Genomic DNA, 14,659 nt, shown 5'->3' with positions numbered 1-14,659 from the left:
GCAACACCAGATCCTTAACCCATCGAATTAGGCCAGGGACTGAACCCATGTCCTCATGGATGCTAGTCGGGTTTGTTAACTGCTGAGCCATGATGGCAACTCCAAAAATTGATGTTTTTAGTGAAAGATTGATTTTAGGTCTGATCTTGTTGGAGACCAGAAAAAGGCTGTTACCTGAAAGTTGTAGGTGTGCTCTTACATCGCCTTTGTGCGTTGCCCTTTGTGCTTTGTTGGGTATTTGTGTGAGGAAGGGTTTTTGCACTCAAAACTGGTCTGGGGACCAGTGATTGAGCAGTTACTATGTGATTGTAAGTGCTATAAAAGGAGAACGTGCAGGATGTTTTAGGAACTCTGAGGAAGGGGGCCAGCCCACACCTTCTTTCTAAAGAAGGTTATTTCCAAAAAAGATAAAAAGAAATTAAAAAAAAAAAAAAAGCAGGTTATGTCCTTCTGGTCTGTACGGTTAGTCGTGGCGGTTGGTGGGTGGGACAGAGGCAGTTCTGCATTTGGCTGTCAGCATGGAACGCAGAGGGTTTGTGGCAAGAGATGAGGCTGGAAGTAGACATCTGGTTTGGGAATCTCATGAGGGAACTGGGAAGCCACCAAAGTGTTTTGGTAAAGAAGTGACTTAACTGGGGAGTTCCCGTCGTGGTGCAGTGGTTAACGAGTCCAACTAGGAACCATGAGGTTGCAGGTTCGATCCCTGCCCTTGCTCAGTGGGTTAAGGATCCGGCATTGCCGTGAGCTGTGGTGTAGGTTGCAGACGAGGCTTGGATCCCGTGTTGCTGTGGCTCTGGCATGGGCCGGCGGCTACAGCTCCGATTCGACCCCCAGCCTGGGGAGCCTCCATATGCCGCGGGAGCGGTCCAAGAAATGGCAAAAAAAAAAAAAAAAAAGGAGTGACTTAACTGGGTTTGCATTTTATGATCATGACTGGGAGGGCATTCGGGAGCTGCTGCTGTGTAGTCCAGGGGAGGGATGAGGGCATGAGGGCTCCTGACCAGAGAAGAAGTTTGTTTGTTTTACTTAGGGCTATACCCAAGGCAATATGGAGCTTCCCAGCCTAGGGGTCAAATCAGAGCTGTAGCTCCAGCCTGTGCCACAGCCACAGCAACTCGGGATCCAGTCCACGTCCGCAGCCTACACCACAGCTCACGGCAATGCTGGATCCTTAACGCACTAAGCGAGGCCAGTGATCGAACCTGCATCCTTGTGGATGCTAGTCAGATTTGTTACCACTGAGCCTCAACGGGAACTCCAAAAGTAAGAGCTTTTAGCAATTAAATGAGTAGGACTTAGTAAGAGGCCATGAGAGAGCAGGTGAATATCAAGTCTCTTAATGTCAACAGTTATCAATGTACATATAACCAATTTTGTCTCTTATGTAGACCCTATTTCTAGGGTCATTTTGAGGTAAATCACAGATATTTTATCATTTAACCTGTAAAGAGTCCAGTAAATATCCAGAAAATATAAGAACTCTTTTTTTTTTTTTTTCTTTTTTCTTTTTTAGCAACCATGTGACATATAGAGTTCCCAGGCCAGGGATCAGATCCATACTGTGGTTGGAACCTAACACACCTTTGGCAATGTTGGATCTTCAACCCATTGCACCAGGCTGGAAACGAACCTGCATCCCAGCAGGCCCAAGACGGCACAAATCCCTTTGCACCACAATGGGAACTCCAAGAACTCTTTTTTTTTTGGTCTTTTTAGAGCCGCATCTGCAGCATATGCAGGTTCCCAGGCTAGGGGTTCAATTGGAGCTGCAGCTGCTGGCCTACACCACAGCCACAGCAATGTAGGATCCAAGCCGAGTCTGCAACCTACACCACAGCTCAAGGCAACGCCGGATCCTTCACCCACAGAGCGAGGCCAGGGATTGAACCTGTGTCCTCATGGATCCTGGTCGGGTTCGTTAACCACTGAGCCATGACAGGAACTCCCTAAGAACTCTTATTATCGTAGCCGCAATACTGTATGCATCTAGAAAATGAACAGCAACTTCATACCATCAAATATTCAGCTTATACGTCCCTAGTCATCTCATAAATTTCTCTTTTACAGTTGGTTTATCTGAATGAAAATCAGATAAGTAAATGTGAGTAACAACAGTTCGGACAAAAACAACCTAAGGGCTGGGGCTGAGGTTGGGGTTTCTGAAATCCCTATTTCTGAACGCTATCCAATTACATTTGTGAAGGCATGCATATCGAAAATACTTTTTCAATAAATAATGTAAAGCTAAAGCGAGTGCAGTCAAGGGCTTCCACGGCACACAACAATTAGGTGAACACCACTGCTGTCTCATCGTGTATTAACAACCTCAGAGGAAATGGGAAACCCAGTACGCAAGCCTCAGTGAAAGTCTGGTACGGCTGCTGTGCAGCATCCTCAGTTCCCAGTCCAGATAAAGATGTGGAGGGAAGAGGGGAGAGCACAGGAGGAAACTGGAGTGGGTATGTTTGCACATACAGAAAATCTTGCGGACAAAGATGTTAGATATTTGTCTTTTTTTTTCTTTTTTCTTTTCTAGGGCTGCACCCATGGCACATGGGGTTCCCAGGCCACGGGCTAATCAGAGCTGTAGCCGATGGCCTACACCACAGCCACAGCAATGACAGATCTGAGCCACGTCTGCGACCTACACCACAGCTCATGGCAACACCAGATCCTTAACCCACTGAGCAAGGCCAGGGATTGAACCCACAGCCTCATGGTTCCTAGTCAAATTTGTTAACCTCTGAGCCACAATGGGAACTCCGTGATGTTAGGTATTTGAAAGAAAAATAATGACAGATTGATAGGAACCAGGATAATGAAAAAAAGGTGATTATTAACACCCAAGAAAAACGAAGGGTTCTATAAGAAAGACTGTGCCCTGTTTGGGAAAAGTATCTTGGAAATTTTGAAACAAGTGATTTTATTATTTTAACTTTTTTTTTTCTTTTTTTGGTCTTTTTGGGGCCACCGCTGCTGCATATGGAGGTTCCCAGGCTAAGGGCTGTTCAGAGCTATAGTCACTGGCCTCCGCCACAGCCACAACAACACCAGATTGGAGCTGCGTCTGCTACCTATACCATAGCTCACAGCTGAGGCCAGGGATCAAACCCGAGTCCTCATGGATACTAGTTGGGTCCTTTAAGCACTGAGCCGTGATGGGAACTCTGAAAGAAACAAACAATTTTACTTATTTATGTATTTATTTATTTTTGTCTTTTTGCCTTTTCTAGGGCCGCTCCCTCGGCATATGGAGATTCCCAGGCTAGGGGTTGAATCAGAGCTGTAGCTGCCGGCTTACACCACAGCCGCAGCAACGCAGGATCCAAACCATGTCTGCTACCTACACCACAGCCACAGCAACATGGGATCTGAGCCGCATCTGTGACCTACACCACAGCTCACGGCAATGCCGGATCCTTAACCCACTGCGAGGCCAGAGATCGAACCCGCAACCTCATGGTTCCTTGTCGGATTCATTAACTACTGAGCCATGACGGAAACTCCAAAACAATTTTAGAAGAGTGCATCAACCATTCAACCAGGATCTGCTCTAATCTGCAGATCCTGGACTTGAGCTGCAGCATTTTCCAGCCTCTAGCCAGACCCACTCACTTCAGACCGTCCCCTACAATCTGAATGGGCTCCTGCCAATCTATCCTGTTACTGCTTGTCCTGAAGTCAGTGCTTTTTGCATACTGACAGACTCCCTGGTTTGTCTCAAGTCTGAAGTCAAGGGGAGATTCTGTCAGCAACCAAGGACCTTTGTTCAGTCCCGAACAGGTATTTCCTCCAATTGCCGAGCTTGATGCTATTCTTGTATGTAAAGGCATACAGTTATACCACCTGCTAGATTTTCTCGTTGTTGATACATATTATGCAGTGTTTAACACACTGCACTCTTAAAGCTGTCCGTCCATTTATCTTATTTAAAAATATCTGAACAGGAGTTCCCACCATGGTGCAGTGGAAACTAATCCGAATAGGAACCATCAGGTGGCAGGTTTGATTCCTGGCCACCTCAGTGGGTTAAGGATCCAGTGTTGCCGTGAGCTGTGGTGTAGGTCGCAGACCCTGCTCGGATCTGGTGTTGCTGTGGCTCTGGTGTAGGCTGGCAGCAACAGCTCCGATTAGACCTCTAGCTTGGGAACCTCCATGTGCCACTGGTGTGGCCCTAAAAAGACAAAAATAAATAAATTTAATAAAATAGTATACCCATAAAAGAGGAAGAAAACAAAAAAGAGGTTTCAGTGGATGTCTTAGAAGTTTAGCAGAGAGGAATGTTTGCATTGTCCTAGTAATTTGACACTGATTTTTTTTTTTTTTTTTTGTCTTTTTGCCATTTCTTGGGCCACTCCTGCGGCATATGAAGGTTCCCAGGCTAGGGGTCTAATCAGAGCTGTAGCTGCCGGCCTACGCCAGAGCCACAGCAAAAGCGGGATCCGAGCCGCGTCTGCAACCTACACCACAGCTCACGGCAACGCCGGATCGTTAACCCACTGAGCAAGGCCAGGGATAGAACCCACAACCTCATGGTTCCTAGTCGGATTCGTTAACCACTGCGCCACGACGAGAACTCCTGATTGTTGATTTAATAATTGTGGTACAGTTTTGTTGGATGAAGAAGAAATGGGGAATAGCTTACAGGAGCACTAAGTCTTTACCCACCAGGGTAAGAAGCTAAGAAATAATGTATGAAACTGACAAATAAGAAAGCAATAGCAAACTGATGGAGAGAATATGCTGCCTAATTTGGGAGCCCTTGCAATGCTCTTCATTTTCTTTGTTCCTTTATCTCATATTACCCATTAAAACTTTGATTTCTTCACTGTGCCAGCTCTTCAGTCAATAGCAACAAATCTCAGTAGCAAAGAGTGTGTTGCAGCTATCACATGCTAACTCAAGGAGCTTCCATTGTGGCTTACTCTTAAGGAACCTGACGCGTATCCACAAAGACGCAGACTTGGGAGTTCCCGTCGTGGCGCAGTGGTTAACGAATCCGATTAGGAACCATGAGGTCTCGGGTTCGGTCCCTGCCCTTGCTCAGTGGGTTAACGATCCGGCGTTGCCGTGAGCTGTGGTGTAGGTTGCAGACGCGGCTCGGATCCCGCGTTGCTGTGGCTCTGGCGTAGGCCGGTGGCTACAGCTCCGATTCAACCCCTAGCCTGGGAACCTCCATATGCCGCGGGAGCAGCCAAGAAATAGCAACAACAACAACAAAAGACAAAAAGACAAAAAAAAAAAAAAGATGCAGACTTGATCCCTGGCCCCATTCCATATGTCCTAGGTGCTGCCATAAAGAGAAGAAAAAAAGCTAACTCAAATCTGACTGGGTAGGGACAATCCCATCTTTGACATTTACAAATCATGTGCTCTTAGGTAAGCAGCTTAACTTCTCTGTGCCTTAGTTCTCTCATCTCTAAAACATGGGGATGTTGGGGGGTGGGGAGGATGCGCTGGGGTGGTGGGATGGAAGTCCTATAAAATTGGATTGTGATGATGATATGTACAACTATAAATGTAATAAATTCATTTGGTTAAAAAAATAAAAATAAATAAATAAAACATGGGGATGTTACCTCACATGCAATGGAACCCATTATAATTACCAGGGAATCTGGGAAACTGATCAAAACAAACAGGTTCTGTAGGCTTTTTAAAAACTCAACTTTATTGAGGTTGATTTATATAAAATAACATTATGAAGCACAGTTTTTATTATTTTTGTTTTTTAAAATGATTTTTATTTTTTCCATTATGGTTGGTTTACAGTGTTCTGTTAAAATACTGTTTTTAATGGTGCTGTTTGGTGAATTTTGGTAAGTGTAGCATTCAAGACTCAGAACACTTCAGTCACCCCAAAGGATTCCCTTGCACCATTTCCGAGTTCCCATCCCCAACCCCTGGCTCTGCAAACTGTTGTCTGGCTTTATCACTCTAAATTAGATTTGTGATTTCTAAAGTTGTGTTTAAGTGAAATCATAGTATAATCATACAGTACAATAACTCTTTTGTCTGGTTTCTTTTGTTCAATATGGTTTTGAGATTTTTATCTATATTAATATATGTATCTGTAATGCACTCCTTTTGTTGCTTTATTTTTTTTTTTTTTTTTTGTCTTTTTGCCATTTCTTGGGCCGCACCTGCGGCACATGGAGGTTCCCAGGCTAGGGGTTGAATCGGAGCTGTAGCCACCGGCCTACACCAGAGCCACAGCAACGCAGGATCCGAGCTGCGTCTGCAACCTACACCACAGCTCACGGCAATGCCGGATCGTTAACCCACTGAGGCAGGCCAGGGATTGAACGCTCAACCTCATGGTTCCTAGTTGGATTCATTAACCACTGCGCCACGACGGGAACTCCTTGTTGCTTTTTTGTTTCTCCATTTACCTGTTGATGGACATTCGGGTTGTTTCCAGTTTGGGGCTGTTGTTAATAGAGCTGCAAATATTCATGCATCGGTCAGTGGGGATGTAGTCATTTTTCTCGGACATCCTGGAATGGAATTGCTGGGCCATGGAGTGAGTGCAAATAATTTTACGAGAAACTATCAAATTGTTTTCTGTACCAGTCGCCCCATGTTACATTCCCATCGGCGACATTTGAGACTTCCAGCAGCTATACACCCACTGAAAGAACTAAGATGAGAAAGACTAACAATACGAGTTTGGGCAAGGAAATGGAACAACAGACTCTGTGGGCTTAAAATGTTCTCTCATCTCTGTTTGGATCAAAACGATTTAAGGTTTGTTGCTTTCCAAAGGTTGGGTGAGGAGTTCCCATTGTGGCTCAAAAGGTTAAAAACCCGACATAGCGTCTGTGAGGATGCGGGTTTGATCCCTGGCCTCCCTCAGTGGGTTGAGGATCCTGAGTTGCCCCAAGCTGCAGCATAGGTTGCAGATGCAGTCAGCTCCCGAGTTGCCAAGTCTGTGGTGAAGACCAGCAGCTGCATCTCTGGAACTTATACATATTCTTCAGGTGCAACTTAAAAAAAAAGAAATTGGGGTGAGTTAGATGGGATTTAGGGCAATCTGTATTAGGATTAAATCCCATCTAGTAGAAGTGATTTGTTTTCTTTGTTTGTTTGTTTGCCTTTTCCAAGGCTGTACCCGAGCATATGGAGGTTCCCAGGCTAGGGGTGAATCGGAGCTGTAGCTGCTGGCGGGATCCGAGCCGAGTCTGCAACCTTCACCATAGCTCATGGCAACACTTGATTGTTAACTCACTGAGCAAGGCCACGGATTGAACCCGCAGCCTCATGGTTCCTGGTTGGATTTGTTAACCACTGAGTCACAATGGGAACTCCCAAAGTGATTTGTTCTAATCTAGGTATTTCACAGTGTTTATTTTGGGAAACAGGCAACAAAGCAGCCAATAGTTTTTGAGGGCAGAGATAGGAGTATCCTACAACACAAAACTGATATGCCGAGTTCTCACTGTGACTCAGCAGTAACAAGCCTGACTACTCAAAACCAAGAGGATGCAGGTTTGATCCCTGGCCTTGCTAGTGGGTTAAAGGAGCTGTGGTATATAGCTTGCAGATGAGGATCGGATCCCAAGTTGCTGGGACTGTGGAGTAGGCTGGTAGCTGCAGTTCCCTAGCCTGGGAACTTCCATTTGCTGCAGGTCTGACCCTAAAAAGAAATATATATTTCTGTCTGTCTGTCTATCATCTATCTCTATCCAAAATTGATACAATTCATTTTAGGCAAGACCACTAGGTATTAGCTTTCTTAAAAACAAAACAGGAGTTCCATATTGGTGCAGCAGAAATGAATCTGACTCATATCCATGGGGATGTGGGTTCGATCCCTGGCCTCCCTCAGTGGGTTAAGGATCCAGCATTGCTTCAAGCTGTGGTATAGTTCTCAGACGAGGCATGGATCCCAGATTGCTGCGGCTGTGGTGTAGGCTGGCTGCTGCCAGGAACTCCTAAATCCTGATTTTGATCTGGCATGGAAGGCAATATAAAAGCAAAAACATGTAATCACAGATACTTATAAAAAACTGAAGTGATATCATCCCATTGATCAGTTAAAACAATTAAAACATGTACTATAATACAGTAATCTTTTAAACAACCCAAAGCTAGTCTTGACAAGCTCAGTTAAGACCAGATGGGGAGTTCCTGTTGTGGCGGAGTGGAATGGAATCGGACTAGTAACCACGAGGCTGCGGGTTTGATCCCTGGCGTTGCTCAGTGGGTAAGGTTTTTTAGGGCCACACCTGAGGCATATGGAAGTTCCCAGGCTAGGGGCGGAATCGGAGCTGCAGCTGCGGCCTACACCACCAGAGCTGAGCCGTGTCTGTGACCACAGCTCATAGCAATGCCGGATCCTTCACCCACTAAGCAAGGGCAGGGATCGAACCTACATCCTCATGGTTCCTAGTCAGATTCATTTCCTCTGAGCCATGATGGGAACTCCCCCAAACTGCGGTATTAATTGGGTTTATTTTGAAAATTATAATTTCTTTGAAGTTCCCGTCAAATAAAGGGCCAAAAAAGGAAAAAAAAAAAAAAAGTATGGCTAAAGACATACTTGGTTGTCAGAACTGGGGATTGCTACTGGCATCTAGTGGGTAGAGGTCAAGTTGCTACTACCCATTATACAATGTACTGGACAGTCCTCAAGCCAGCAAAGAATTATCCAGGTCCAAATGTCATTTGTGCCAACCTCTACCCATGAGAGGTTGCACAGTTAGAGCAACCAAAATGTCTCCAGACATTGCTAAATGTCCTCTGAGGGGCAAAGTACCACTCTGTTTAGAACCCCTGCTATGGGAGTTCCCGTCGTGGCTCAGTGGAAATGAATCTGACTAGCATCCATGAGGACACAGATTCGATCCCTGGCCTCAATCAGTGGGTTAAGGATCTGGCGTTTTGGTGAGTCGTGGTGTGGGTTGCAGATGCGGCTTGGATCTGTAGGCCAGTGGCTATAGCTCCTATTTGGCCCCTAGATTGTGAACTTCCACATGCCGCAGGAAAAAAACAAACAAACAAAAAACCCTGCCGTAGGTTTGGACCATTTAACTTAAAATCAATTAAAATTGCCCACGAAAGTTACTGGATTGTATAGGTTTTTGTTTGTCTAACCTGAAGTCCCAGTGCTATACATGACATATCAATAATTATTTGTGGGAAAAAATAAAGTACAATTTATATCTTAAAAAAAAAAAAAAAAGGAGGAGTTCCCGTCGTGGCACAGCGGAAAGACTCTGACTAGGAACCATGAGATTGTAGGTTCGATTCCTGGCCTCGCTCAGTGGGTTAAGGATCCAGCGTTGCTGTGAACTGTGGTGTAGGTCACAGTCACGGCTCCGATCTGGCGTTGCTGTAGCTCTGGCATAAGCTGGCAGCTATAGATCCAATTTGACCCCTAGCCTGAGAACCTCCATATGCCGCGTGTTCGTCCCCCCTCCCCAAAAGGAATTAAAATTGGAAACGGACTTCCTCGATCTGCAAATGCTCAATAGCCAGACAGGTCAGACAGAGAACACTTTCATCATTGTAGAAAATTCTATTGGACAGCACTGCCTCGAGAAGGAAAGCTTTGATGGGTCTGTTAGGCATTGGGCCAATGTGACATTGAAAAAATATACAGTCATCCTTGTATCTCCCAGTTTGGGATACTTTTTCTTAACAGTAGGCTTCTGCAGTAACTTTGTTAAAGGAGCACAGAGCTCCAAGGCTAGAGTATAACTCCATGACATCAGGAAGGAGTCTTAGTACTTGACACAGTAAACACTCAACAGGAGATACTTTTTTTTTTTTTGTCTTTTTGCTATTTCTTGGGCTGCTCCCCCTGCATATGGAGGTTCCCAGGCTAGGGGTCGAATTGGAGCTGTAGCCACCGGCCTACGCCAGAGCCACAGCAACGCGGGATCCGAGCCGCGTCTGCAACCTACACCACAGATCACGGCAACACCGGATTGTTAACCCACTGAGCAAGGGCAGGGACCGAACCCGCGACCTCATGGTTCCTAGTCGGATTCGTTAACGACTGCGCCACGACGGGAACTCCAGGAGATACTTATTCAATGAAGACAGTGGAATCTGATGAGCAGCAGCCCCTTTGCAATGACTTTCTGGGGGTGGCTGTCAGCAATGACACGACAGTAACATATAGCTCATGAAAGTTTTGAGGACCAAGTAAGATCAGTGGCAAGAATGCCTATTCCAGTCTCTGACACCTGCTCACGAGGCACTCAACATCCAGTTTTCCTTCGATGTCCTTTCTTGAAATACTCAGCAGATTTTTTGGTATTTAAAAAGCCTCTGGGAGTTCCTGTTGTGTTTCAGTGGGAATGAACCCAACTAATATTCCTGAGGATTCGGGTTCCATCCTGGCCTTGCTCAGTGGGTTAAGGATCCAGCATTGCTTTGACCTATGGTGCAGGTCACTGACTTGGCTGGGATTTGGCATTGCTGTGGCTGTGGCATAAGCCGGCAGCTGTAGCTCCAATTCAACCCCTAGCCTGGGAACCTCCATATGCCCCAGGCATGGCCCTAAAAATAAATAAAAAAATAAAAATAGGAGTTCCCGTCATGGCTCAGTGGTTAATGAACCTGACTAGTATCCATGAGGATGCAGGTTCTATCCCTGGCCTTGCTCAGTGGGTTAAGGATCCAGCATTGCTGTAAGCTGTGGTGTGGGTCACAGATGTGGCTCAGATCCCACATTGCTGTGGCTGTGGCATAGGCCAGCAGCCACAGCTCCAATGTGACCCCTAGCCTGGGAACCTCCATATGCTCCGGGTTCAGTCCTGAAAAGACAAAAGACAAATAAATAAATAAGTAAATAAATAAATAAACGAAAATAAAAGTAAAAAGCCTGTTGGGAGTTCCCTGGTGGCCTCACAGTTAAGGATCTGGTATTGTCACTGCTGTGGCACTGGCTGTATCCCTGGCCCAGGAATTTCCACATGCTGTGAGTGTGGGAAAGAAAGAAAGAAAGAAAGAAAAGAAGGAAGGAAGGAAGGAAGGAAGGAAGGAAGAAAGAAAGAAAGAAAGAAAGAAAGAAAGAAAGAAAGAAAGAAAGAAAGAAAGAAAGGAAGGAAGAAAGAAAAGAAGGAAGGAAGGAAGGAAGGAGGAGAAAGAAAGAAAGAAAACAGTAAGAAGAAGGAGAGGTAGAGGGTTTTTCATTTTAGCACTGATACTGGTGATCTTTCTATTTAATTAGGCATGGCTTTTTTCAAATGAACTTGCTGCCAAAAAAAAAAAAGTCTCTGGTATTTCAAAGAAACATAAAAAGGCTTCTTTTTTTAATTTTAATTTTTTTATTTTTTTTATTACTCACATGAATTTATCACATCTCTAGTTGTATAATGATCATCACAATCCAATTTCACAGGATTTCCATCCCACAGCCCAAGCACATCTCCCCACCCCCCAAATTGTCTCCTCCTGAGACCATAAGTTTTTCAGTGTGTGTGAGTCAGCATCTGTTCTGCAAAGAAGTTCAGTCTGTCCTTTTCTCAGGTTCCACACATCAGTGAAAGCATTTGAGGTTGGTGTCTCATTCGTTGCATGGCTGACTTCACTTAGCATGATAATTTCTAGGTCCATCCATGTTGCTTTTTAGCCATAAAAAGGCTTCTTTGTAAATAGAGAAATTGCGGTCTAGAAAAGAGTGCCTTGATCATACAGTTCATTAGAGCAGATCTGGAATGGAAGGCCTGGTGTCTGTCTAGGGATGACTTCTCAGCAGCTACGGTCCTTGCCTCATGACTGTTAAGCCACTTTATGTAGGGTGAGCTGAGCTGAGGACAGCAACCACGAAGAAGGAGTGGACATCTCCAGCACTTTTACTCCACTGGGGGCCAGGCACTGGTCATATAGAGACTGGCACTGATCACTGCCTTCCAAGGACTTCTCAGGCTGGGGGAGGGCAGTAGGACACCTGTGGACTTTCGATGACAATTCATAGATGCTTGTAAGAGAGAGTTACAGGGCACAAGGAGCACATGGAAGGCTGAGCACGGAGTATCTGCTGGGCCAGGAGGAAGCATGAGGATAACAGGCCCGGCCCCACAGGACAGTCGTCTTTTGGGTTTTTGTCTCCTACCCCACAATGAGTCTCTAACATTCAGAGGAACTGGAAGGGAACCTGAAGCTGCGTTCCAGGAAAATGGAAATGATTCATGCCAGGGGGCATGTGGAAGCTTGCTGAGCTATAGGCGGAGCCCCAGGAAGCTCCTGGGCCAGAGGTGAGGTGCTGGAAGCAGGTGGCAGGGTGCTATGGCCACACAGGGTCTGAGCCTGATTCCACATGGCTCACTCATGCACCTACATGAGACTGTCGGAGGCCTTTTTTTTTTTTTTTGCCATTTCTAGGGCCGCTCCTGCGGCATATGGAGATTCCCAGGTTAGGGGTCAAATCAGACCTGTAGCCATTGGCCTAAGCCACAGCCATAGCAACGCGGGATCCGAGCCGCCTCTGCAACCTACACCAGAGCTCACAGCAACGCCGGATCCTTAACCTGAGATTCTCAGAGTCTTTCAATGAATATTGATCAGAATGTGCTTTAGGAATATCACTCCACAAAAAATGTGAAAGGGGAGGAGTTCCTGCTGTGGCGTAGCGGAAATGAATCCAACTAGGAACCATGAGATTTCAGGTTCAATCCCTGGCCTCCCTTGGTGGGTTAAAGATCTGGCGTTGCCATGAGCTATGGTGTAGTTTGCAGGCGTGGCTCGGATCTTGCATTGCTGTGGTTGTGGCGTAGGTCTGCAGCTGTAGCTCGGATTCGACTCCTAGCCTGGGAACCTCCATATGCCCTGGGTGTGGCTCTAAAAAAAAAAAAAGAATTACTCCATTAGGTACATATTATTGGTATCCTCATTTCAGTGATGAGCAAACTGAGGCAGTAAGATTAAGCAACTTCTTGGCAAGTCCATCTTATCAAATATGCACCTTGTCTATGGCAGGAGCTGTGTTAGGCAAAAATAAAATGATATATATAATATACATATTATATATATATGTATTTTAAGGCCTCACCACAGCATATGGAAGTTCCCAGGCTAGGGGTGGAATTGGAGCTACAGCTGTTGGACTATGCCATAGCCATGCCAGATCCAAGTCTGTGCCCTACACCACAGCTCATGGCAATGCCAAATCCTTTAACCCACTGAGCTGGTGGGGGATCGAAATAGGTCCTCATGGATACTAGCTGGCTTCATTACCCGCAGAGCCACAACTGGGAACTCTGTAATGGTTTATATATATATAATCCCGGGCTAGGGGTCTATTTGGAGCCCCAGCTGCCCTGGCCTATGCCACAGCCACAGCCACAGCAACGTGGGGTCCGAGTTGCGTCTGCTCCCTACACCATAGGTCAGGGCAATGCTGGATCACTGACCCACCGAGCAAGGCCAGGGATGGAAGCTGCCTCATCAAGGATACTAGTCGGGTTCGTTACCGCTGAGCCACTGAGCGAACTCTCTATCTAGTGTTATATTTTTTGAGCAGCTACTACATACATTAGACTTGGAGTTAAGTGCTTCACATAATATTTTCTTTTTTTATTTATTTAGTTTTTTTTGTGTTTTGTCCTTTTAGGGCCGCACCTACGGCATACGGAGGTTCTCAGGCTAGGGGTCGAATCATAGCTGTAGCCGCTGGCCTAAACCACAGCCACAGAAACGCCAAATCCAAGCTGCATCTTTGATCTACACCACAGCTCACCGCAACGCGGGATCCTTAACCCACTGAGCGAGGCCAGAGATCAAACCCGAAACCTCATGGTTCCTAGTCGGATTCGTTTCCGCTGCGCCACGACAGGAACTTCCACATAATATTTTCTTAAGCCTCGCAATAACCTTGCAAGTTAGGTATCCTTAATCGCATTTGATTAGTATGGAAATAAGGTTTTGACTTGATAAACATCTCTTGCTGGTGGGAGCTGAAGTCTGCCATTGAAATTCAACCTTTCCCTTAAAGCCCGTAGGACCTACCCTTCGGCAAGGTATGGCCCCGCCCACCGTCCCTTCTACGCCTGCGCACTCCCCACGCCAGCCCAGTCCCCGACAGCCGTGCGCAGGCGCATTGTTTCACCATGTGGGCTCGGCGGTCTTCGGGCCCAGCTGAACGGTGACACGTAGCACCCTAGGCTACAAGACCCTGCTGCCAGCTCTGCAGCCTCCACCGTCTTGGTATCGCCCTCCTCTCTCGGTCTTCCCCGCCAGCGCACTTCGCCATGGGCAAGAGCCGGACGAAGCGCTTCAAGCGCCCTCAGTTCTCCCCTACAGGCGACTGTCAGGCCGAGGCGGCGGCGGCGAACGGGGTTGAGCCCGAGGAGGACGACGGGCCGGCAGCAGAGCTGCTAGAAAAGGTGAGGCGTGGGCTCGCGGGGCACCGCGGGGAAGGCCTGGGGAGGGGCCGGCCTCCCGCGGAGCCCCGCATCAGTGCTTCGAGTCCTTGCAGCGGCGGCTCCGCGCGTGCGCTCTGCTCTCCTTCTGACACTCGCTCTGTCCCGCAGCTCCAGCACCCGAGCGCTGAGGTCCGCGAGTGCGCCTGCGCCGGGCTGGCCCGGCTGGTGCAGCAGCGGCCGGCGCTCCCCGGCCTGGCTCGACGGGACGCCGTGCGCCGCGTCGGGCCGCTGCTGCTTGACCCCAGCCTGGCGGTAAGGGAGACGGCTGCCGGCGCGCTGAGGTG

At 47.0% G+C, this 14,659-nt stretch overlaps 1 protein-coding gene across 15 annotated transcripts in view; it reads left to right on the top strand.

Moving 5' to 3' along the window:
- Nucleotides 1-14,041: 14,041 nt before the first annotated feature.
- The window catches only part of HEATR3 (HEAT repeat containing 3), a 51,084-nt gene continuing 50,466 nt past the window's right edge, over nt 14,042-14,659 (top strand). For all 15 annotated transcript variants that reach the window (XR_014805926.1, XR_014805932.1, XR_014805930.1 and 12 more), the window contains exons 1-2: nt 14,042-14,336; nt 14,484-14,656. Coding sequence is in view for 1 of the 15 variants with exons in the window: in XM_021094219.2 (XP_020949878.1) it covers nt 14,202-14,336; nt 14,484-14,656 (308 nt within the window). In the remaining 14 variants the exon portion in view is untranslated. The remainder of the gene's footprint in view (nt 14,337-14,483; nt 14,657-14,659) is intronic.

This window comes from Sus scrofa, chromosome 6 (assembly GCF_054392235.1).
Source record: "Sus scrofa isolate SSC_HxYL_T2T_F1_AM1 chromosome 6, Sscrofa_HxYL_maternal_Yorkshire_Landrace_v2.0, whole genome shotgun sequence".
NCBI classification, from domain to species: Eukaryota; Metazoa; Chordata; class Mammalia; order Artiodactyla; family Suidae; genus Sus; species Sus scrofa.
The sequence above is the reverse complement of the archived record's forward strand: the minus strand, read 5'-3'. Positions and strand labels throughout refer to the sequence as shown.